Source organism: Mesoplodon bidens, assembly GCF_964165515.1.
Source record: "Mesoplodon bidens genome assembly, chromosome: 15".
NCBI lineage: Eukaryota > Metazoa > Chordata > Mammalia > Artiodactyla > Ziphiidae > Mesoplodon > Mesoplodon bidens.
This window is the reverse complement of record NC_138171.1, coordinates 34,029,344-34,054,816: the sequence shown is the minus strand read 5'-3', so window position 1 is coordinate 34,054,816 and position 25,473 is coordinate 34,029,344. Positions and strand designations below refer to the sequence as shown.

The following is a 25,473-nucleotide window of genomic DNA, read 5'->3' as shown; positions in this document are numbered from 1 at the left end:
GACAGGCCCCATACGGGGGCCATCTCTCCAAGGACTTAAAAATTTCATCTTATGTGGTTTTTATTATTTTATCTAATTCCCTTCATTCTGTCATTCAAGGTGGAGTTAAAATAACTAAGGTACAAAAATATGTAGGGTTATAATTTTTAATGTAATTTTAATCATCACATGAGTTGACAATTTGTCATATTATCCAAGTGCAGATGATAAAAATGATGGCCACATATGCAAGAGTTAAGAAATAGTTTCTTCAGGAGGACCCATCATATATGTAAAAGGCAAAGAGAATTTCTTAAGACTTCCATGTAGTATGATTTTACGGAGGATTGACTTATTTAGAATGAAGAAATAAAATGTGCTCATGTCATAAAGCATTGACTGGAGGTATTCCATTGGAAGTAATTTATCTGTTAAGTAGCTCATCCTGTTATCCATCCCATTTTTATTAGCATTTCGGGGTAACCCAAATATTGACTGTATGCATTGCAAGCAATCAAAGAAAACAGTATTTCAGCAGCACACCAGAGTGACTTATGGCCCCAAATCTTTTAGGTATTGTCTTTTGTAGACCTGACCCAAGATAAATGGACAGTGAGTATCCATCCTGAAAACTCCTGTCATGACAGAGTTCCCACTTACTGCCTTTCTGTTTGTGATTTCTTCTTTTCTTTGTGGAGGGATGTGCCGGGGAAAAATGAATAACTGGAAGCAGCTTCATAAGTGTCTTTGTTGTTCATAGTAGGGACAGAGAATCGACACGTAGGTGCATCCAGACCTTGCACATACTGACAGTGCTCTCTGTGTCCTTATTAAGCATAAGTCAAAATCTTAAAATATCAGGTACCTTGGAGGAAGCGAATATTGTGTTCTGTTATTTTGATGAAGAGCACAGACAATACAGCATCTCTTTCTGCTCCACGTTTACAAGGAGTCTTCCAAGTGGTATGCGTTCTGTGCAGCCAATGAGTGAGATGCGTCATACTTGAAAACATAGGAATGTATATGTGTATGTATAGACATATGCCTCACTTTTTAAAATAATATCATACATAAATTACACATTTGCAATGGCTCACTGTGTTACAGTTGTGTAAAATACCACTGGATTTTAATGCAGGATGTTCTTTTCTTTTTAGTCAGTTTACAGACACGAGACAGAATAGGCACTGGAGGGTCCGTGGTAGACTGCAGAGGGCTGTTAGAAAATGAAGGGTACGTATCACTGCAGCGATGGCCACTGAGTTCTCTGCTGCCCAGGCTCTCGCACTGTATGAAAGTTTCCTTCACACCTTTTCACTGCGTTGAATACTTGAGTTGCAGTCTTGGGATAACACTGGGATCCAGTTTCCTCGTTTGTAAAGGAAGCTGTCAAAACTAGTGGGGTAGTGCCCCAAAGGCTCAGGATCCAATTTACAGAGGTTCCCGCTGGCCAAAAAGCATCAGTAAAGAATTATAACTGCAGTGGATTGAAGCAATCCATTGAGTTCATAATGATACAGGGAGAAATAAATTCTAAAAAACCCCAAAACTGAAAAACACCCTCAAAAATTCTCATTGGTCACTATCACAATTTTTCAATTCCCCAATGAGTTAACTGTTAATGTCATTAATAGTTGCTGACAACATCATGAAAGAGAGATAATCTGACATGAACTTACATCTTGGAGGTCCAGGGGATGGGAATGGGTTGCACAGCCCCGGGGATAAGCTCCATCCAGAGGGGGGCACCCTGTAGAGTGTAGCAGACAACCTGGTGTCTTCAACAAATACACTGCAAGAAAAATAACTAAAAAGGAAGGGAGAGAACCTGTAAGTTAATAAAAGAGATTTAAGAGACGTACCTATTAAATGCGGTGTGTGGACCTCGTTTGGATCCTGATTAATGAGACAGCTGACTGGAGAAATTTGAACACTGACTGGTATTTGATGATATTAAAAAAATTAACGTACATTTTTGGGGTCATGGTAATGGTACAAGGCCTATCTTCCAGAGGGTCTGTGCTGAAATATTTAAGGATGAAATGGTAAAATGTTGGGATTGGTTTCAGAATAACCCAGCTCAGGGGGGAGGAGTTGGGCACGTGGCCACGAGACAATCACTGGAGCTGGGTGATGAGTCCAGGGCATTCACTGAACTAGTCTCTCAATTTGTGTGTCTCTTTGCACTTTTTCAATGTAGAACGTTTTTCAGAAGTACTTGCTTATAAGGGAAGATAGCCTATTAAGGTAAATTGTCTCCACAGTTGTTCAGGGGATCAAGATTTATGTTAAAAGTCATTTTTAAAGTCATTGTGTTATTTTATGTAACCAGGAGTTCTATTATAGAATAAAATGACAAGGAAAATGGAATGTTTGGATATGATTCTGAGTCAAGAAAACTGAAATCTCATTTTCTGAGCTTCTTAGAGTACAAGGTTGGTTTTTTCCAACCGTTCGGCTCTGCCTGAGGATGAAATCCTACGAGTGGCCTCAGTGGCACTTTACACATGGCTCCCTTTGGTCACTGGTTCCTCATGAAAAAGTCTGGCTTTCCAATTAAATAGGACAGGACGAATTATATGAAACTAAGCACTGGGGACATTCTATCAATATATTGCTCAAGAAAAGCAAAACAAATGGAAGTGAGAGCGTGGCATGGAACTCTCGCGTGCTTCCTGGTCTTCAGCTGGTGGTGTGATGTGGGCTGTGGTCTTCCCCTTCTAGAACTGCGTATGAAGACTCAGGGCCTGGAAGGCCACTCAGCTGCTTCATGGAGGAACCAGCCCCTTACACGGATGGCACTGGGGCTGCTGCTGGCGGGGGTGGCTGCAGGTCTGTGGAATCCCCAAGTCAGGATCAAAGACTTCAGGCCCAGCGACTGCGAAGTCCTGAGGTCCGAGGGTCACTCCAGACGCCGCAGAACCGACCTCACGGCCACCAGTCCCCGGAGCTGCCCGAAGGCTACGGTGAGAGCATCCACCCCGCTGTCCCGAGAGTGATCGGTGATGTTTCAGACAGCTTTAACGTTTTAAGCTTTTTTTAGTGACTCATACCTGCCAGAAGTGCTGATGTTTGCAGAGGTGTGCCCCACGAGTTGTGTCAGTGTAAAGAAAAGTAAACCGAGATGGTTGACAAATCTTTCTCGTCATGAATTTGTCCGCGATTGCTCCAATCTCCCCGTGTAGCAGTTGTATGAAGATTTTAGGCAAATGAATATCAAAGAAAACCGAGAGGAGTGGGGCAGGGGTCTGGATGGGGGTATTTGTAGTGCCCTGGGATTTGAACGTGGGAAGGATGGCCTTGGGTATGAGTGAAAGGATGGGATCTTTTGACAACCACAGAGGGAGCACCTAAATGCAGGAGGAATCCATGTAGATGTGGCAGATCAGACCGGAAGTAAGAGCTAATGCAGGGGACAGAGGTCAAGGTAGGGTCAGTCCGAGGTGGCAGGTCCAGGGGTGTGGCCGCCTCTCCAAGTGTGAACAGGAGAAGTAAGGTCCACCAGGGCTTGTGACTCGCAGATGCCAGGCAGAAGTTAACTGCTGTGCTTCAAACCCTTCTCTCGGTGCTTTTAAAGACTGTTGGAAGGAAGCTGGGACTCTGTGCTTACAGGATTGGTTGAAAACTCTCTTTGGAATTGAATGTAACTACCGTATCCCCCACTTTCTCATGCAGAACAGAGAACAACGGTGCAGGGGCAGGTTTACTTCCTGCACACGCAGACTGGAGTTAGCACGTGGCACGACCCCAGGATACCCAGGTAAGTTTCCTAAAATTCTCACCATCAAGGCCATTTTCCAGCAGTTGCCTGGACCCCCCACCCCGGACTGTGGGTGATAGAGCCCCTTTGGTGTGAAGATGTAAACTTGGAAGAGCAGCAGCACGGAGAGAGGGATCTGTAACAGGGGTCCTGGACTTAGGCTCTCTGGGTGACGGTCCCAGCTCTGATGCCCCCCACCGACTCTCCAGCTGGTAGATCAGCAGCTGCCGTAATGCAAGGGGCCCTTCAGAAAGCAATCCTGGATCTTGAAATTAGATCACGTAACTGCACAAGACCCTCACCCCTAGATTAAATCAAATGCACTTACTTAAAAAACCGATAAACCCTTAAAGATGTGTTGCTCTCATTCTAAACTAAAAATATTGCTGAGCGAAATGATATGATGTCTGATGTGATGCTTTAAATAATCGGGGTGCGAATAGGGGAGCACTGGAAACAGGTTGGTGATAAGCTGGTAGTTGTTAGAGTTGGTTATTCACTATGGTGTCTCTCTGTTTTTTTTTTTATATGCTTAGAACTTTCCATAATAAAAAGCTAAAAAGGAAATATAAAGACTATTACCCTTTCTCTCTTCTACTTTACTGTCCCTATTGCCTCAGTCCCTTGGGGACTAATCCTGGGGGAGATGAAGCTTTTCTATACGAATTCCTTCTACAAGGCCATACATCTGAGCCCAGGTCAGAGAGACCCCTACCCCACCCCCACCCCGTCATGGAGTTAAGTTTCTTTTTTTCTCTTTGCTTTGCTTTCCTTTTTTCTTTAAAAAAGTTTTTCTTTTGTTTCAGAATAGCATTACTTCCTAATAACATTTTTAGTAATGCTCATTTTGTTTTTATTCATAATTTGTTTCATCTGAGAACAAGCTTCTTGTCTTTGATTTTCCAAATCTATGTTGAATTTACAATTCAGTGTCTGTAATTAGAATGGAAATATTACCTGCAAATGAATGAGGTGTCTCTTTAGTACTCATTGGAAGGAATGTCAGGCTTTGGTCCTGATTAGAAAAGCATCTTGGTCAGTAATGCTGTGCTCCCAGATGACTGTGGGGTGTGCTGAAATAATGAATCAAGAGGTTAGAATTAGAAAGACTTGCTTATTAACAAAGCCAACTCAAAAATGAGATGGTCGGGCTTCCCTGGTGGCGCAGTGGTTGAGAGTCCGCCTGCCGATGCAGGGGACACGGGTTCGTGCCCAGGTCCGGGAGGATCCCACATGCCGTGGAGCGGCTGGGCCCGTGAGCCATGGCCGCTGAGCCTGCGCGTCCGGAGCCTGTGCTCCGCAACAGGAGAGGCCACAACAGTGAGAGGCCCGTGTACCGCCAAAAAAAAAAAAAAAATGAGATGGCCTCTACCCGGTGCAGATGTCTAGAATTGGAAGATTTCGAAGGCATGTTCATACATCCCCATCAGCTTGAAAAAACTTGTACTGTTTGGGAGCCTTTCCACGCAGAAACCTTTCTGACCTTGAGCATTTAATTGTGAATCCAGAGAGTTTTCCAGCAGCCTTCAGATACTTCCTACTATTTTGGCCCTCTTTCATGGAAAGAATGGTACTCCCCGGGCAGACCACATTCCCTATCATGGTCACAGGCTCTGAGGGTTGTGGTTTATCCGCGGGACTGTGCTGCCACTTGCGGCACAGAGGCCTGGGCTCAGTGCAAGTTTGGCGTAAGTAACACCGCGACTGTCCCTCTTAGCAGGACCAGGACACGGCCCCTGGATAAGGGGACGCCCCGGGTTCTCTCATGGAAGTTTTGGTCTTAGGCCTCCACACACAGATGGACAAACCTCTCTGTATCTTCCATTTTGGTAGAGACCTTAACAGCGTGAACTGTGATGAACTTGGACCACTGCCACCCGGTTGGGAAGTCCGAAGTACAGTTTCCGGGAGAATATATTTTGTAGATCATAATAACCGAACAACCCAGTTTACAGACCCAAGGTTACACCACATCATGAAGTAAGACTTTTAACAAATCTTTGTTGACCCCGTTAAAATTTCATGTTTTCTACTAACTTTTTTCTTCATTTCTTGATTGCATTGTTGGTTAGCAGAGAATAAGCGTAAGCAAAATATGATAAATACTTGGTGGACAATTGCGTTTTAAACTCTCAAGCCGCTGTGAGCAGTACTGAAGTCCTATGTTGTTGTCACCCTGTTCTAGCTTGCAGCCTAAATGAAATCCCCTGAGCTGGCAGTATGGGGCAGCTTCACTCGCGAAGCTTCCGTGGCGAGCACTCTGATGGGATACATGGCCTTAGAGAAGCAGTGAAGTGAGGCTTTCCTTGGTGCCTGCTCACCACTGTCTGGGAGGGCTGGTCCAGAGCACTGCTTGCTGGAACCTCTTCCCGGGCCATGATGCCCGGGGGCCGTGGACCTCGGTATGACCTTGGCTCCCACACTCCACGTTCCAGGTTTGCTGTGTCCTCAGAACATGAGAGCCCACGGGGCACTTGTCATTGACAGCTGACGCAACCGGCAAAACTTGAACAGGACAGATGCTACTGTGTCCAAAAGGTCTCTGGACTTCTGCCTTTGATGAGTGGGCTTGGAAATCTCTTGGTTATGAGCAGGAGTAGTTACCACTGCATTTCACTTGTTTGCTCCTGTGCATTTTGCCCCCCTCCACGGTCATCTGCTTTGAAAGTGCTCTCGTCGACTCCATTTAACTCTCACACCCAAGGCACATCTAATAGCGCGTTGGTCAGGCTCACAGATACACACTAGATGCACGACGAATGCTAGCAGTTTCTGTTTTTACTTATGGCGATGATAATGTATGAGACACGGAGATGGAGGGCCTCCTTGACTGAATCCTAGACATGTATTTAGCCTGAGGGTGGCCACCAGCAGTTTTTCCATAAGAAATTTTGACTAGTAGTTTGGTGAAATGACTTCCCCTCTCAGTCCCTTTTGTGTGGGCGCACTGCTGGCAGCAACCTTGGCCGCTGCTCTTGGGGCGACCTCGATGCTTCTGTTCTTCTCCAGTCACCAGTGCCAACTAAAGGAGCCCAGCCAGCCGCTGCCACTGCCCAGTGAGGGCTCCGTGGAAGATGAGGAGCTTCCCGCCCAGAGATATGAGAGAGATTTAGTCCAGAAACTGAAGGTCCTCAGACACGAGCTCTCACTTCAGCAACCCCAAGCTGGTCATTGCCGCATCGAAGTATCCAGAGAGGAAATATTTGAGGTACGGGGTTCGGGCACAGAATCTTCCTGTCAGTAGACAGTGAGTTCTGCTTTCTGTCTGGTGTTTCGGAGATTGATTTTATCGCTCAGTGAAATGCAGAGCTTTATCAGGGCCAAAGCCCAAGGTGAGAGAGGGAACTGTATTTCCTCCTGTGGTAAAGGTTTAAAAATCACTGACTTCTGAGTGAAAAGGTAGAGATCTGTACAGAAACTAGTACTAAATAACATTGTAAATCCCTGTGCCCGCATTGTACAGATTCTATTTCCTGCCATCTGCACAGTTTCCTAGAATCAAGCATTCCTTCTGCTGCAGCCTTGCATGCAATTTCCCCTCCTGGCGTTGCCTCCTCAGAGAAGCTAAGTGGCCTCCCTGTTGTCCCTTCTGGAAGGAGGAAGAACTGATGGTTCCGAGCAGGGTTCTGGCCTTTGTCCAGCTCCCCTGCGGGATCAGGGTCCCTAAACAGGCAGGGCCTTTGCTAGGCAGGGCCCGTTTCTCAGGCCCACGATCATGAGTAGAATCTCAGCTGTGTTTGGGCCTTTGTGGAATCCTTGGCAGAAATGATCAAACGAGACACAGATTCTCACTGGGCCACAGCAGCTGAGGGGGCCGCAGAGGGATGGAGGCTTGGGCACAGCCAGATGAGTGGATCAGCTGAAGTGCCTGATTTTGCCCACTGAGCATCGTTAAATGTTTGTTGGGGGTAGAGAAGAGCTGAATTCTTGAGGTGCCGCTGACAGATCATTTCCACTCAGTGTCCTCTTGCCTCTTGGGATCCAGCTTTTGAATTACATTAAATTTAAAGCAAGAAAAGATCCTTAAGTGCCTTTTCACTGAAAATACCTACAGATGTTTAGCTGGTTCCACTCCAGATGCTGAATCTGAGGGACTATTAGGCTGACCACATGTTTTCTGTGTCTGATAAGCTGCTTTATGTCTTACTTAAACACTCCTTGGGTTTTTTGACTCCATGGGAAAGTGTGATTTTTGACTTCAGATGTAAAATCAGGCTCAGAATTCTTTTAGTGTTCAGACTCTCTTGTGATGTCTTCATTTTGGTTAAAATATATCAATTATTTATAGGACACATTGGAATTAATTTGTGTAGAGGAAATCAACCCTAGCGAGGATGTTCAACTCTTAAGTCATGATTGTGCTGAGAATAAATGTGTGTTTCCTTTAGATACAGTATCCCCTGCCATGTGCTTTGCTGTTTCTGAGGGAGAAAAAGTGAAGGAAGCAGCAATGTCCTAGATGCCAAATAAACATTCTCAATAGGAACCAGACAAAAATCAGATTCAAAGGCTTAAAAATAAGCTCAGATGCTTATTTGTAATTGAGCTCCATTATAAATAACCTTTCATAATTTTATAACTTTAAAAATAAGATAAGCTCTTCTCTCTGAAACTGTAATTTTGATGTGCAGGAGTCTTATCGCCAGATAATGAAGATGCGACCAAAAGACTTGAAAAAGCGACTGATGGTGAAATTCCGAGGAGAAGAAGGTTTGGACTATGGCGGGGTGGCGAGGTGAGAGGCTCGTGTACCCCCCTCCCTACTGCATGGATTTGAGCGCACCTGTGAGCAAATATTTGCAGAGAAGTCGTTTGCCCCTTTCTGGTGCTGGTCTTGGAGCAGTCAGGACTTCAGGTGTTGCCATCAGAGAGCGTTCTTAGAAAAAGAATTCCTAAGAGCGTGTGCCACGCTAGCATCCTGCCATGACCCATCAGAACGCACGTGCACTTCACCATCACTTTCCTTTTTAGAAAGTATGAATTATTAAACTTCTACCCTTACTCCCTTCTCCATGTGGCCCGACTTGAACCCGAAGTTAATACAGAGGCAGCCTTGCTTCTCTCACTAGACGACTTTCAGGGGTGAGAGGAAGGCATATACGTTGCATTTGTGTCAAACAAGTTTTGTAAAATGAGATTTTGGTCAAAATAATTCATGCAAATGATTTTAAAGATAGTAGCTTTTCATGATTATATTCTGTTTCCTGTCTTACCTCTTTTCACCTTTGAGACAACTGTTCTGCTCTTTTAACTGTTTCTTCTAATATAACCAACCATCTAGATCACTAACTCGATCAAGTTCTGATGTTATCTACTGATTTCATGATGTATGGTCATAGGCACAGATAGACCAGGTAATGGTTGTGGTGAGGATCTAATTTAATACTCTCACTTCTCAGTTTTGTAATATCAGTATTTTTAGTTCTTCTATCATTGTCTTTGTAACTTTATATAATGTTTTTTCACCATTATTTTTTCATGGTCAGCTAGAGACATTATCTCTTGACGTTTTTCATACAAAAAGGATATTAATACTCCTGACTTTCCCTTCAGCATTCCAGCATTCCTTCCACCTCTTACCTCTTACATTCTGTCATCTGTAGTATTACTTTTATATTGTCAAGGTTCGAGATTTACATTTTGTTCTGTCACCAAAATTAAGTCAGTCTCTCGTGCTTGTCTACCTATTATTTATAGGAGTTGAAAAATCAATACATTGCTTTATATTATTATGACATGTAAATATTGTTCATTGAGGGATTAAGTGGTATTCTATCATTTAGTTTATCCTTTCGAACAAATTTTAATTTTCCCAAGAATTTCTTCTTCTTTTCTTAAAACCAGGTCTTGTCTCTGTTGCCCCATTAAACTTCACCTTTTGCCATCCTCACCCACCCTCTTTGCTCCATGTATCTCTCTTGTGGAGACTCTGTCCAGACTGACTGTTGATTCTCTGGACCTGCTGCAGTTGCCTTCATGGGACTTCACTGCTTTCTTGGCTTAGAGCCATTGTCGTACGGGTCCTATGGCTTCCTCTTTTTTGGCTTACGCCATTATGTTACTGGAATATATCCTCAAGTAGCTTTCTTAGAAGGGGTGTGTATGGGAGGGGGGTTTTCCAAGATCTTGAGTCTGAAAATGTCATAATCTACAGTTTGACTGGTAGTTTAGCTCTTTATAGGCTTCTAGAAGGAAAACAGTTCTCATTCAGAACTCTGAAGACACTGCTCCGCTGCTTCTCAGCACCCAGAGTCACTGTCGGAGAACAGTCTGGCTTTGGGCATGTCTAATTTATTTGACCCCATCCATGGCCACCCATCATCCACAGGTTCCACCACCTTTTTTCTGTTTTTCACACCCCTCCTGTCTTCACTTCCTCCTTACCTGTAATCCACCCTCATAATTGCTCCCTTATGCCCCCTCGTAACTTCCCTGCCTCTTTCCATTTGCTGTGCTTACCTGGCAAAATGCCAGCTCCGAAGATTCCCCTCAGGCTGCTCTGAGCATTGCCCGAGCGGCTGAATGTGGCTGGAGGAGAACACACTTCCATGCTGCTGGCCTTTCTCTGCATCGATAGCCACCGGCCACAAGGAGGGTTCAGCACCTACTTCAGTTCCCTGTAGTTCTCTTTCTCAGATCTCTGGCATCACTTCCACCCATCCTCACTCTTAGCTGCTGACTTTGCTTCCTATTTAACTGAGGAAACAGAAGCAATCTGAAAGGTCCTTCCTCACCATCACCACCAGATATCAAGTCTGCCATTGTCTGTACTCGTACGGTCAGACTTCCCTGCCGTGGCCCTGAGTGGCGCACGCACGTCCCCGTATAAGAGCAACCCTGCCTCTGGCACAGTGCACCCCAGGCCCTTTTGCTTTTCCTGTTATTTCACATCTGTTTCTTTTCATCAGAATGTCCCTTTCTCTTGGGTCATACAGATGTGCTACGGCAACTCCCCTTCTTAAAAGAAACAAACATGCCCCCCCCAACCTTTCCTAGATACTATATCCGCTTCCTGTTGAAGCTTCAATAAAGGAGGCAATAAAGGCAAAGAAAGCACAGGAAAAAGAAAAACAATTAAAAACTCCAGGAAAGACAGAGATGCGTTCAAGAATGCATAGCTCAGTCATCGCCCTGTTCCTCTGTTCTCTTTGTAGCAAAAACCCTCAAAAGAGTCGTGCGATCCCAGTTCCCGCTTCCACATCCTCGCTTTCTCTTGAACCCATTCTGAGCAGATCTCCCTGCCCTCTGAAGCCATTTGTGTCGAGGCCCCCCTGACCTGCATCTCACCAAACCCAGTGATGACGACTCAGTCTTGGTCTGTCAGCAGGAATTGATGTAGTTGTTGGCCCCCTGCTTCTCGAAACACCTTTGTCACTTGGTTTCCAGGGCACCTGGTTTCCCTCGAATCTCCCTCTCAGGCTCCTCTGCTGTGCGTCCCCCTCCTCCTTCCCACTGGACATTGCGGGCATCTGAGCGTAGCCCTGGAGCCTCCTGGCCACCCCTCCTTGCCCCTCCTTCAGCTCCAGACTTGTTTACCAGTTGCCTCTCATCTGTGCTTGGGTATTTAGCCTCTTAAACCTAACAGTTCAACAGTTCGGGTTGCCTCTCCCCCCAGCTGCTCCCTGCTCTTTCCCGCCTCACTGAACTGCCCACCCAGCCCCTGTGGCTCAGCTGTGGGTGGTCCTCACAGCCTCCCTCTGTGCTGCATGCCCCCCTCCCCCCCCGGAGCCAGTGCACCCTTGGGCCCTCGGAGGGAGTATTTTCTGTATTTATTCATTAACCAGTAAGCATTGAGACTCCACCGCGGACTGGGTACTTGGGATACAATGTGAGCAAAGCAACGTGTCCCCTGCTCCCTTCACCCCCCCACCCCGCCCCCCGTGCAAAGGAGTCCTCAACCTGACGAGGTCCAGACATTAATCATAACATTGCACAAGTGACCACACCGCTGGTAGATGCTGCCAAGGGGCCTCGTTCCTGTGCGGACGTGTGATAGTGGCCCGGCCTTGGGGGTCAGGGGACAGGAGAGCCTCGTACCCTCACAATTTAGAAAACACAAGTGGATTCTCAGCGCTGCAGCAGTCAGCACCAGCAAAATTAGGTTCTGAGAAGCATTATAGGGGGTCTCATCAGGTTTCTGGGTGGAATTGGGATTTTTTTCAGCAGCCAAAAGTAAATAATTACAAAAGCCATGATGTGCCCTTGGGCCCCAGAACAGAATCATTCCTCCAGCCTCTTCCCATCGCTGTCTTCCTTTATCTCCCCTCCTGCTCCTCAGTTGATCTTGACTCCGTCTGGGATAAGGGATGCAGAAAAGCCCAGCTTTCCTGATAGCACGCTTGCACTGGTACTGCCTCTCCATGGGAAATGCTTTTCCTTTCCAGGTTGTTCCAAGTTTCTTCCTTGATCTTCTCAATATTGATTCTAGGAACCATCTTTCTTCTGGCGAATGTAACTTCTGTTTGCCCTTGAAGACACGAATTCCGTTTCCAGACTAGGGGTTTAGGCTTTCCGTCCCCCTTTTCAGGGAGGCTCTTCCTACTTCCTCATTCATATTTGTCCTAAATTCAGATCAAACTACTTCCATTTTCTCTTCTCTACCTTTTCCTTTATAGTCTCGAGATATCTCAAGAGTCAATATCCTGAACTGTTTTGCTTTATGGTTGCTCCCGTGCACAGCTGGGGTTATAGGTTCCTAGGCACGCACGTGAATAGCTGGGTTAGGTTTGGTCTGGTTAGGTTTCGCTTTCCTCCGCATTTTCCGTGGTTATCAAGTCTTTGTGTAGCTCCTTTGATTAACATGATGCTACAGAGGGAAGAGCTGAGAAGCCCTGCTTTTCTGCCTCCAGTCTGATCTCGCGTTGTTTCAGCTGAGTCTTCCTCGTGTCTGAGTGGCTCACACCTGTCGTGTAGGGCTGAGGAGAGATGTCAGTTACATGTGTGTTACACATACATGTGTGTCTGTGTCCCTTATGTTGGTGGATGGGAATCAGTCTATGCTCATCTCCCCAGTGTTTGGCTCTGAACCTTTTCCTTTCTCTCCCTCTTCTGCCTGTGTAGTTAGCTCTTCCCTGACCACTTCCAGAACATACCTCGTGCTCTGTACCTTGTCCACAGCTCGGTCAGAATGTTTGCTTGTATTTTAATCACTTCCTGTCTAGACAGTTGCAGGTCCTTGGCATTTATGAAAACAATTCTTCATAAATCCAAACTCCAAAACTTGGGGATAAATCAAAGCACCAGAGTTGGGAAATTCTGCCTTCCTAGTAAAGAGGCTTCACAAGATTTGGTGTCTGTCTCATCTCTTCTGGTAGTTCCTTCCTGTTCTTTTGAGTTTGATACACAACTTTGTGTTGGTGTAATCATTTTGTGTGTATTTTCACAATTTTCTCCAACAGATGATTTGCACTTGTGCTTATCCTTTTCGTATTTTCTCAATTCTGTCTTTTCTGTTTGAAGGAGTAAGAAATTCCAGAGTAAAACTTGGGGCAGCTATCTTAATAAGATTCGTCCATTTAAAGGAGTTTTGAGTAGAAAGAATAAAAGGCTACACAGTGTTGTATAGACCCCCATACCTGGGCTTATCACAATCTGGCCACAGCAGCTGAGTCATATGGGTTCTGTTTAGAGTGCTTTTTTTGTTTGGTTTTGATTTGGGGCTTTTTTATAATGAAATAATTCAGAAATAAAGGAATTCAGAAAATAATCCATTTTACGTACCCTATCCAGATTTTTAAACTCTTAGAATTAACATTTTAAAATTTTAAACTAGTCCTTTAAATTATAAAAGTGATAAACGCTTATGGCAAAAAATACGAATTCAACAGGACAGAAAATTATGAGGGCAAAAGTCATTCTTAAATAATCCCTGTCTCCCTAGACTGGGAAATGTTTTCTCCTTATTTAAACATTAATAACATGATACCATCAGAAATCTAAAAACTAGAAAGAAGTGAAAAAAAATTAAAACGCCCAGAATGCAAATTCTCCAGTTACCTACTGTCAACATGTTAGTATAAATCCTTCCCATCTTTCTCTATGCTCTGCGTATATATTTTTTCTGTTTCGTGTACGTGCACATGCATTTTTGACATAGAAGTAGGATCGTACGGCTTTCTGTTGCACTTTTGTTGGTTTTTACCACATTGTTAACATCATCACCTGAGCTCTTGATCTCTGCAAAGTAGCAGAGAAAACCTTAGTTGGGGTGCAAGAAAGCTGACAGACTGTGGAGCACACTGTGCCTCTGAGCTGGTACTGATTCCAGGCAACCACAGTTCTTTCTCAGCTTCAGAGTTACCGGACTTTTGGCCAGAAAATCCATTTCTGACGCCACCAGAAGCAATTCTTTTTACTTCATTAAGCTTATTTGCCCAATCGGCACAAATCACATCCTCTCAGACTCAGGCAGCCTTACCAGTTTGGCTTTCTAGGGCATGGTGAATCAGTCCTTTTGTTAAGATCTGAAACTAGGAAGTTTTAAAATGTCTTGTTGTTGTCGTTTCTAGGGAGTGGCTTTACTTATTGTGCCATGAGATGTTGAATCCGTACTATGGACTCTTCCAATATTCCACGGACAACATTTACATGTTGCAAATCAATCCCGATTCTTCCATCAACCCTGTAAGTATTAATGAATAAAGAGGTCGGAGACTTAGTTGGAGAATTTCTTAAATGGATTTCCAGTTTCAATCTCAATTCTTGGTTGATTCATTGTAGACTTACTCAGAGTCTATGGTAAATAAAACATTGCAAGGTAGAGTGAGAACTGGATTAAGATGGACGGTTTCAATCCCGTATTTTCAGTGACTGGTATCAGTGAGTATGTCGTTTCAGGGGAGCTCTGGCTTGACGGCTGTATTTGTTGATGGTGTCATTCTGAGACGTGGGTTACAAGGTCCATCCTCCTCCCAATCGAAATGGGAATATTCCCATAATTGGCCTTTTTGGCCACTGGTGCTGATGTTCTTAGCTGCTTGTCAGAGAGATGAGGAGATAGGCACGGTGTGTGTGTAACTGGTCTGAGGGTGGCCAGCGGGTAGGAGGAAGGCTCTGATGTGGGGCTGCGTCCTGCACTCCTCGCCGTGCACGTGGCCCCTGACGAGCAGTCGATGTGACAGGACCTTTTACCAACATGGGAGCTAACCCTCTGATTATAATTCCAACCTAAAAGTAGAAACGGGAGGTTCCCTGGTTACAAACCAGAACAGCGGTGGTTTTAGAATGGTTCTCTTACTTGGGTTGTTCACAGTTTTCTTCCTCTGTGTCCCTGCCTCAACTCCCTTGGGATTTTTTCTCTTCTGTGGGATGGGGGAGGGATGGCAGAGGAAGAAGGGGGGTTATCTTTTTGCCCTTTATTTCCTCGTGGTGCAGTGGGAGGGAGGGGCCGGCGGCCTCCTGGGCGAGTAACCTGTGCCAGCACCGGGCCCTGTGCTGAGAAGGGACCAGGGTTGGTTGATTCTCTGCCGTCACCATGTTGATATTCTCAACTTTTGAATAAGGGGTTCTGCATTTTCATTTTGCACTGGGTCCCGCAAATTAGGTAGCAATTCTGAGAAGGTGTTTGAACCAAGGGCATAATATAAGGTATCGTTCAGATGACCTCTCCAAAAGTCATGCGCTAAATTTGACCTCCTACGTAGCGGTCTTTCATCTGGTCATGAGTGTAGCCTGTGAGTAACTAATTCAAGAAACCTGGAGAAAGTACAAGATACCCATCTGCCTTGGCCGGTCATTTTTCTCACGAATTCATGTTCTCTGGTGCCCCCTACAGGACCACTTGTCTTATTTCCATTTTGTGGGTCGGATCATGGGTCTGGCTGTGTTCCATGGACACTACATAAACGGGGGTTTCACAGTTCCCTTCTACAAGCAGCTACTGGGGAAACCCATCCAGCTTTCTGACTTGGAGTCGGTGGACCCGGAACTTCATAAGAGCTTAGTGTGGATTCTGTAAGTACTGACTCAGTTAACTGAAAATGCATCCATCGTCACCTGTCTTAGTGTGCCCCAAATGCATTTGTGTTGTGTAGTGTGCACGTGGGTATGTATTTGGGGGATGGGTGTGAAATCGGAGAACAGAAACAAACTATCAGAAACGTAAAAGTAGATTCAACAAAAATACTTAATTGACATTTTCCTCATAATGTCTGGCCAGTTTCTCATCATGGACTAGTTTCTTTTGCTGTTTCCTTGACTTATTAAGTTATGATTGTGAATGTTAATCCCCAGGCCTCGTGGTTGGTTGGTTTGTGACACCCTGGGGTGTCTCCAGCCAAGAAGGTATCCAAAATCACCCTAATATTTAGGTGCCTTTGTTTTAGGATTATCCTAAAACTCTCTTAAAAGCAACAGGCACAGTTACACGGTCACCGTAGGTGTCGGGGGTCCTCGTGAGGACCGATTTCACGGGAATGAGAGGTCCAGGCTCTGGGACTGGGGGACAAGCTGAGGACTCGATCGTGTCCTGTGTTCTGTCCACCTCCTTCCACGTGTCCCAGCTTGAAAGGCAGGTCTGCGGGGGGCCAGGGCCTTTATCCTATAGAGAACCTCCTAGTCTGTGTTTCCAGAAACATGGCAGATGAAGGAGCCAGTTCTGACTTTCAAGTGCTTCCTTGAACCGATGCCCTTGGAAAGGCTGCCTGGAGAAGGGGGCACCGTATTTTCTTGGCGAGGCTTCCCTTTGACTCAGTTACCCCTTCATCCTTCCCTCCTGTCCGCTCGGAGACTCAGGGTACAAAGCAGTCGGCTGGCTCTGTCCCGTGAAGTCACAGGGCAGTGTCACTACCGTCACCCCTCTTCTGCAAAGGAGGAGCCGGTCCCTCTTCCTACCGATTGTTGATTCAGTGTTCCATCTGCTCCCGCGCGGTGGCCGAGGCCTAAGTGACATCCATCTTCTGTCCTAACTTCCCAGAGAGAACGACATCACCCCCGTGCTGGACCACACGTTCTGTGTGGAGCACAACGCTTTCGGGAGGATTCTTCAGCATGAACTGAAACCCAACGGCAGGAATGTCCCTGTCACAGAGGAGAACAAGAAAGAATACGTCCGGTAGGTAACGCTCGGGGGCACCTGGGGGTTGCCGCTGGGACTGGCGGGGCCTGGGACTGTCCTGGGCATGGGGGGGCCGCATTTAGGTCGTCGGAGCGCTTGGACCAGAGTCATGGTAGCGGCAGAGACTTCCAGAAACCGGCGGGGTCAGCGGTGGGCTCCAGGGTTGACCCGTTAAAGGGGGATTCGTGACCCCAGAGCCCAAGGGGTAGCTTTCAAGTGACCGCCTGATTGTGGGTGTGAAGGTGGTATAGCCACGGGAGGGAGGAGTAGGCCTCCCTCAAGTTTGGCGAAGTTTCCTTGAACTTGGTGTGATGGAAGTCCACCTCTTTATAGTCTGTTTTCCCACCTCTTGAGGCAAATAAATGACTAGTGACTTCCATGGGAAATTGAGACACGTGGGCATGTCTGTGCTCAGGCTGTCAGACTGGTGTGTAGTTCTCACTGTGCCCTGTATTTTCTTTTCAAACATATTTTTACATTATGGCACCTGTCACAGGTCAGGTTAGATCCTACTGCTATTTCAAGCAAAGAATCAGAACATCTAAGGGAGGGGCTGATTTAGGTTTAACCTGACTCTTAGGCTGGGTACTGCCCGCCAGTGGGGTTTTCCTCCCCATTAGGGGAGGATGGTGGGCAGGGTTGAGTGGATATCAGAACCAACTAATGGAGAAAAAAATGATGTTCACGAACCAGTTGATACTGCTTCCAACGTGTGAATTTTTCTTCCAGGTTATATGTAAATTGGAGGTTTATGAGGGGGATTGAGGCCCAGTTCCTGGCTCTTCAGAAGGGGTTTAATGAACTCATCCCTCAACACTTACTGAAGCCTTTTGACCAGAAGGAGCTGGAGGTGCGTGAGCGCCTGCGGAGCCAGGGCGCGTGACGGGCGGTCCTCGGCTGCTCCATCCCTGCAGGCCCAGGGGCCGCCGGGGCTGCAGGAGAGCAGAGGCAGGGCTGGGGGCGGAGTGGGGGGTCGGGGAGGCCTGAGCAGTTGATGCCAAGGCCTGGTGCCCGCCTGGCGGCAGGGAATCCGGATAACTCTTGCGACATCATTCCGGGCGTTGTGCGGCTTGTACTGTTGGGCAGGCTCGCCAGCAGCACAGCTTTCTAAGCCCCTCCTGTGGGGTCACCTCAGATGGAGGAAGTTATCATGACCAGCTGCTCCACTTTTGTTTGATTCTGGCTGTTATTAGGCCCAGAACAAAGTATTCCTGTCGCTTCTGGTCCTTCTTCGTGGGCGTGAACAAAGCCATTCCCTCACACTGCATCCGCTTCTGGCGCCAAGTAGCCCTTGCCTTTCAGGCTGTTCCCGGCCTTTCTGCCCCCCAGGGCGGTGCCAGAGCTCTGGGCCCCGAGGTGCCTCCCCGGGGGGAGCGATGGCTCCGGAGCGGGTCGCAGCAACAAGCACGTCCCTGGCCTGTTCCTTTCTCCTCAGACTTCAAGCCCTATGCGTCCCCAGGAGGCGGCCCCGTGCAGCCATTCTGGCTGGTCCTTTGGTCCTCCGTCCTCCCCAGTGCAGCACACACATGCACACGCACGCACATGCACGCGCTGCTAAGGAAACGTCACATGAGTAGCCACACCAGCGTCCTCGGGGTGGCAGCCGGCCCGGAGGTGCAGACACAGAGCGCGGGCCTCAGGCCCGCTGTGTACGTGTCTGTCGACTTGTCTGAACGCGTGTCCGGTTTGTCGGGACGTGGTTTGTAACACTCTCTGTGTCCTGGGAGCTGGGCACCCGTCGGCTTGTACGTCGGGGAGGTGACCTGCCTTCACACCCTCACAGCTGATCATCGGCGGCCTGGACAAGATCGACCTGGACGACTGGAAGTCCAACACGAGGCTGAAGCACTGCGGGGCCGACAGCAACGTGGTCCGGTGGTTTTGGCAGGCGGTGGAGACCTTTGACGAGGAGAGGAGGGCCCGGCTGCTGCAGTTCGTGACGGGCTCCACGCGGGTCCCCCTCCAGGGCTTCAAGGCGCTGCAAGGTGACTGATGTGGCGGTGGGGCTGGCGCTGGGCCGGGGCGCGGGCTGTGGCGGGTGGTCGTCCTGGGGCGTCGCCAGGAGACGGCATGGCGTCGGGTCCTTCATGACAGACACTCGGCACTGCAGGGGTGTTGCCTGGCCAAGGGGCTGGAGAGACCCTCTTCCCTCCACAAGGGCCATGGCCTTCCGGTTGCCCTTCTCTCTGCTGCTCTCAGGGCTCGAGGCTCTACTATCCTTTGCCCAAGTTGAAAGAAAACATCTGGAAAGACGTAGGAGGGCATGTCCATCACACAGAGCCCCGCCCCCCTCAGACCACCTTTCCCAGGGCCTCTGAGCCACATGACATAGCAGTGGTGGGTGCTGGCCAGCTGGTGCCCACACAGGGCTGGGTCTGGAAAGACCTGAGCCAGGAAGGCCCAGGGGAGCCGGGGCCTCTGCTTCCCTCCCTCAACAGAATTGGTGACAGAGAGAGGGTACAAAGAGCAACAAGGCTTTGGGGAAAGAAAGCCATTTAAAAATGCACCATGGATTAATTTTTGAACCTTCTGACAGCAGCTCTCTAACTGCAGTCCTGAGTCTCTAAGAGCACACTGCCGCCGTGTGGGTTACAGCTCCAGGGGTCCTCCCGGGCCCTTGGTTTCCTCATCTGTACAAGGGGCCTGCCTGAGAGGCTCCCCTGTCCAGTTAGGTCCCCATCCTCTCATGCATCCCTTCTGGCTCCGGCTGGGTCTCTGGCTCACCTGGGTCTGGAGCTGGAGGAGGAGGGGGTGGGAGGCCGTCCACAGCGAGGCTTCTGAGCCTCAGGAGGGGCCTGGAGGGGCTCGTGCTCAGCACAGCCAACTGGGAAAGTCCTTGAAGGCCTCTCTAGGGCTCTGATTTGTAAAATGTGGGGCTTTTGTCACTTGATAACCCTGACAACCGGCAGGAGTAAGGTGAAGAATCTTAATATATTAAAACTTAGTAAATGGGACTTTGCATATTAATAGTGGGAGCAGATAGATTTCACGTGTACGTTCCCTGTAGACTCCTCCTCCTCTTGGAGTGAGAGAAGTTACTTCTCGTCCTAGGGCTTTGGTCCCAGCCTTTGTGTCTTTCTTTTGCCACTGGGCCTCTGCCTGGGGAGGTTTCCTGACTCCATATCCTGCTTGCTAGACATTTCTGTTAAAGAAAAAACAAAAAAAATCACTGGCGATTGAAGGATTTTGCTTTCAGATAAGCGCCCTGGAGCAGGCTCGTGGTCGGGTGTGAGAGGAGAGTGGTCTCTGCCTTTGCTCTGTCTTGCTCTTGTGATTTTCTAAAATGTCTGGTGTTAGTCACTTAATGGTCATGGTAGGTGCATCCTGAAAGCAGGCAGAGGCTCGTGTGGCCCTGTGAGCCCCGTGACCTTCTGGCAGGACGGCCGCCTGGCACCAGGGCCTCGGGGTGGCGACAAAGGCCCAGCCTCGGCCTCTGAAGCGTGTTAACTAGAATGCTGTCTTGTAAGGCTCTACAGGCGCCGCAGGGCCGCGGCTGTTCACCATCCACCTGATCGACGCGAACACAGACAACCTGCCCAAGGCCCATACCTGGTAAGGACCAGCGCCCTGGGAGCCCGTCTCCGTGCGTGACTTTTCTGAGCTGTTTTCTTACTTGGACTCTGCAGTGGGACAGCACGCACGTGAGGGTCAGCACGAGGCTCTTTCATGAACCCAGTTTTATCTGGAGACGTGACTGACGTTGGAGCCGCTCCCCGGCCCCAGTTGTCACCTCGCTGGGTCCTGCCGCACGTGTGTGCGTGAGTGTGTGTGTACGCACACGTGCAGTGTCAGGAGGGAACACTGCAGTTTTAAGTTTGGAGTTATTGGTCTCCTCTCAGAACTCTGCATATGACAGGTGTACCTTGTGTATTGAAAAATGTTTCCTCCCTTGATTTTCACTTAAACAATATCTGTAGTGGGTTATTTCCTTTGTGGTTTAAAATCAAATCACTTACTTACATGCACTTTGGGAGCCATTTCTTGAGACGAGAGCCACCTCTGGTTCACGAGAGTCAGTTCCAAATGTTGCCGGGATGCATGGTGATGTGATGGGAGGTTCCTGGTTGGGAACCAAGGCTGTGGGTTCCCACGCCGTCCACGACATCGAACTGGGTTTCCACATCCTTGAGATAGAGGACGCACCCTCCCCGGGCCCAGGGTCTGCACCCAGCGTGGCCGTCCTGGGGTGGTGCGTGCTGATGCACAGGGCTGCTCCCGCCCCGGCAGGCTGTGTCCTCTAATGGTTTAGTGCTTCGAGTAAAATGGACGTGAAGAACGTCCACAGTGCTAAGCCCCCTGAAAAGCTTCCACACTGTTTAGCCCGACTCCTTCTTGACAAAAGCCATCCTCAATCACTTAACTTCTAGTAATTCAAGAGGCACTATATGTCCTCTCAGTCAGAATCTTGCATTTTTTGATTTGTTATGAGGTAATATCGTCTACAGAGGTGTCTTTTGGCCATAGCTTTGGGAATGAACTTCCCTGAGGAAATGCTAACCCAGTCGTTTAATCCTCTATCAGGTATTTGACGTTTTATTATTTTTGAGATACAGTTTCTGTTTTTGCAGGAAATACTCCAGACTGCCCCATTTTGCTCTCAGATCTAAGTCACAGGGGATTAGACACACAGGCAGTGAATTGTTAGTGGTGATTTGACTGCAGCCAGCCTGGACTGCAGTGCCCTGCAAACGTGGTGTGCCTGGTCTGAGAAGTAACTTCTCCCCAAAACAACAGACAAAACAAGTTGAGAGCTTTGTCCTAACCTAACCAGTACATACTCACTTGGAAGATCTTACAAGATTTGTTTTGCTGTGTGTTGACTGAAAATCTTTGCCTAAGAAGCAGAAAAGCACCAGAGGAGAGGGGAAAACTCTCCTCCATCTCCCAGAACCTGGTGGATGAGATGCTTTCCCGTCCTCTCTGCCCTGTCCCCACCATGTGTGCGCTTGTGGCCACAAAGGCTCTGCTGTGGCCTGGCCCTGACCCTGTCCTGGGAGCAGGTCCTCAGGCCAGGCGGCACCAGCAGTGAGTCTCTCACCTTTCTGTCCCATTCCAGCTTTAACCGGATCGACATTCCACCCTACGAGTCATATGAGAAGCTCTATGAGAAGCTGCTGACAGCAGTGGAGGAGACCTGTGGGTTTGCTGTGGAGTGATGTGCAGCCCAAGGCAGCAGACGCTAGCTCACGGCCACCAGACCCCAAGCGACAGCTCTCTGTGCGCCTCTGCGAAGCCGGCTGAGGCCCTGGAATCCTAGAACACCCGAGGGAAAGGCTTGTCTCCCCTGCTTCTCGTAGGGGGAGCAAAGGGGGGTGGGGGGACTTCAGTTGGTGGCTCTCACCCATATTTTCCTCCTGACAGAACCCCACCCCACCCCACCCCTTCCATCACCCATCCAATAAAACGCAGCCAGGTTTAGCACTGCTTCGGTCACACAGGATATTCTGCTACGGTTGTAACACTTCTGGTGACAGGCTCACTGCCCTGTGGGCTTTAGAGGAGTCTTGACCCACAGTTATGGAGCTGAGCGGGGCTGCCTGAGGGTTCGGCCCTGGTAGCTGGACTAGCTCTTCTGTCTCAAAGCAGACCTGAGGTTTTCAAGTTCAGCAGCTCAAATTCCAAATTTCACATCCTAGCAGCCTGCTCTGGGTAGCAGATTAATTTCTAACTGAACAATAACCGTATAATATATGCTTATTGGAATTCTGCCACTGCAGGAAGCTGGCGTCAAAACTGTGCTTCCCTTTTGGAAAGGTAAGGGAATCGGGGCAGCTTGTGCTGGAGGCCTGGGTATTTCTTTCTTTTCAGGGTTTCCTGGCTGAAAAATTTGTTTTGCATAGAGAAAAATGATCTTTCCTTTTAAGAGTCCCTTTAGCCACGTTATCTATCCAGTTTGAAAAATTTTCGCAGCAAAAACACCACATAACAGAGCTTATAAACAAGCAGACCAAATCCAGCTTCAGATCCTCGCAGCCAGGCGCAGGCTGTGGCTGCTGCCCCCACCTGTACTTGGAAGGGCATCGACTGGGCCATGTGGATGCTAACAAACCATTCTGCGGAAAGCACTAAGAACTAAACTAATAGAACAAAATTCCATCATTGTAGCTGCTGGTTTGGTGCAAACTAGCTTGAAAGGGAGAGAGAGAACGGATAACCTCCATGACCTAAATCCACCCCAGGTTACTCGTTTACAAGAAGTAGGTCGTGGATGGAAATCTGAAGGCAGAGAGGGGCCACTCCACCCTGATACGTCAGCCCACTTCCCCAACGTCTGATGGTGACACTAACAACTGCTGCTCCATTCACTTGTCCAGATGATGAGCAAGGCCAAAGCAAGCCTTGACCCTAGATTTCTACCACCATTTCCCAATTTGCACAGAAGATCAAATAGTATTTTAACAAAGTGGTTTGATTTCAGATAGTTAAAGTTCAGCAGAAAAACAGCAGTGGCAGCAAGTTCTCCCGTATGGTGGTGGTTTTTGTTTGGGGGGCGAGTGCAGGGTAATTCATTAGCAAGACATTCCACTGTTGAAGTTTTGTTGTAAGGGTCTGGGTTCAGTGCTGGGATCCAGCTGTGGGTCTGAGGTGGGTTTGGAAGGAGCTTTTTGGCCGACTGTCCCGTCTGTTCTTTTTGTTACTAACACCTGTGGACGGTGCTAGGTTTGGAGGCGTACTTACTTACCCTCTGCATCTTGCTGTGGTTCTTCTGCTTGACCGGGAAGCAGCCAGTGGTCTGACGTTTGGCGGGCCAGAGTTCGCTGGCTGGAGGTTCCAGGAGCGAGAGAGAGCCGTGCTTCTGGGTGACTTGCTGAGGTTCTAGAATAGGAAGGATGCCTTGGCTTGCAGAAGGAGAATGTAATCCGTTCAGAACGTCCAGGCTGGAGTGCGGGCCGAGTCTTTCCAAAGTCCTGCCTTGCCTGTTGGGCTTCTCCTGTGTCTTCGTTTACCATTACACCTTCTGGCGGCCTGGAAGCTGGCTGCCGTGGGTCCTCCTCTGGAGGAATGAAGAAATGAATGATACAGACAGACACCGCCCCCCCGACTCTCCCCGCCGAGACAGGTCTCCTCTGTAACATGGACCTAAACCGCAAGGAGGAGACTTCCATCCGGGAACTGAGGCCCTCAAGACTGAGGGGGGAAGGCCCACCCAGTTATCCTGTGGTGTCGGCCAAAATCCGCAGTAAATGAGGAAGGAAACAAGGGTCTAGTGGTTGGAAAGACGTGGAAGCAGGAATGTGCCATTTGCCTCCTCTAAAGCTGCCTTCCTGCTGATGGCAGGGGCTGGAGGGTGGGGTGGGCAGTGCCCCTGCCGGCCCCAGGCCGCCCTCACGTGTCAGGTGTCACCTCGGCAAGATCCAGAGGCTCACGTCCTGGCTCCTCCACGGGCTGCTGGGGTAAGTTGACCTACCTGCCCGCAAGGCCTGGGTCTCTGCTTTCGTACTGGGACGCGGGCACCTCACCAGCTGCGTGGGTTGTTGTGGAGCCTAGCACAGCAGAAACTTCCGGAGCTCCAGGTCACTCCTGCCAAGCAGGGCTGTCGGTGGCACTGCTCCTAGAACCGAAACTGTCCACAGTGGGTTGGGCCTTTGGAACACTCCCCACCCCCAACCACCCCCACCAAAGAACAGTGTGGCAAGCCGTGGGTTTTGGGGTCTGCGGGAGCCTCCCCACCTGTCGCCCTTCTCGGGAACCCCAGCGACCCTCCTGGTCCCCTCAGCTCTCTGCCCAGATGCTTCAGGGCCCGACTTCCAGGCTTGCCTCACCAGCGGTCATCAGCCGACCCTCAGGGATGTAGCAAACCACCGCTCTGCCAGTGCTGTGGGGAGAACGGAGGGGCTCCTGCAGGGAGAAGCGCCTGGAACTGCGGCCCCAGAGCTTGCCCGGCCGCGTGGTCCAAATGCAGGTCAGGTGGTCCTCCGATCGGAGCTGTCCGAGAAAACGCCCCTCCGCCCCCGTCCGCAGCCAGGTGTGTGCCGCATGGCAGCCTTCCCAAAACGTAGTATGAATTTTAAAAATTTGTTTATTTTTGTTTCTCAACCACTTTATAATGTATTTTTTAATTTATTTTGTAATGTCTTGTTTTTAAGTATTGCTGCTATCCTTGTTATCCTTCCCACTGTTTTTATTGCTGATTTATTTTGTGAAAGTTGTACACTAAATGTTCTGTTTTATGTCAAAATCAAAAGTATTTAAAGAAATACTAGTTCTATTTAATGTGGTTATAGAACCAGCTGGAAACACAAAACAGTGATTGTACAGCAGGCTGGACCCCGGCGGTCAGGTTCATTTTGTTACATATGCAATAAACTCACAACTTTACATTTTTGGCGTCTGTTATTTGGTGTGGAACAGCTTTTTTTTTTTTTTTTTTTTTTTTTACATCCCATAAGACAGGAAGTCAGTGGTCTTCTAAAGAAAGGGGCAAACTTACAGTTAGAATTGTAGGAGAGATTGATAACACTTTGGAAAACAGTGGAGGGTCCTCAAAAAACTAAAAATAGAGCAATCCCACTCCTGGGCATATACCTGAAAAAAAGCAAAAACACCAATTCGAAAAGATACATGCACCCCCATGTTCATAGCAGCATTATTTACAATAGCCAAGATATGGAAGCAACCTAAGTGTCCCATCAACAGACGAATGGATAAAGAAGATGTGGTACATAGATATATAAAATAT

At 48.2% G+C, this 25,473-nt stretch overlaps 1 protein-coding gene across 9 annotated transcripts in view; it reads left to right on the top strand.

Annotated features, from left to right (window-relative positions):
- Window positions 1-25,112, top strand: part of SMURF1 (SMAD specific E3 ubiquitin protein ligase 1) — a 103,215-nt gene extending 78,103 nt beyond the window's left edge. For 6 of the 9 annotated variants that reach the window (XM_081257413.1, XM_081257412.1, XM_081257410.1 and 3 more), the window contains 13 exons: window positions 1,137-1,212; window positions 2,704-2,945; window positions 3,655-3,739; window positions 5,573-5,719; window positions 6,749-6,947; window positions 8,371-8,474; window positions 14,248-14,362; window positions 15,513-15,691; window positions 16,653-16,790; window positions 17,523-17,643; window positions 18,577-18,778; window positions 20,261-20,345; window positions 21,850-25,112. In XM_081257413.1, coding sequence (XP_081113539.1) covers window positions 1,137-1,212; window positions 2,704-2,945; window positions 3,655-3,739; window positions 5,573-5,719; window positions 6,749-6,947; window positions 8,371-8,474; window positions 14,248-14,362; window positions 15,513-15,691; window positions 16,653-16,790; window positions 17,523-17,643; window positions 18,577-18,778; window positions 20,261-20,345; window positions 21,850-21,949 — 1,793 coding nt within the window. In that variant the 3' untranslated portion in view covers window positions 21,950-25,112. The remainder of the gene's footprint in view (window positions 1-1,136; window positions 1,213-2,703; window positions 2,946-3,654; window positions 3,740-5,572; window positions 5,720-6,748; window positions 6,948-8,370; window positions 8,475-14,247; window positions 14,363-15,512; window positions 15,692-16,652; window positions 16,791-17,522; window positions 17,644-18,576; window positions 18,779-20,260; window positions 20,346-21,849) is intronic. The other 3 variants (XM_081257414.1, XM_081257408.1, XR_014017676.1) reach the window with 2 other exon arrangements.
- The last annotated feature ends 361 nt before the right edge of the window (window positions 25,113-25,473 follow it).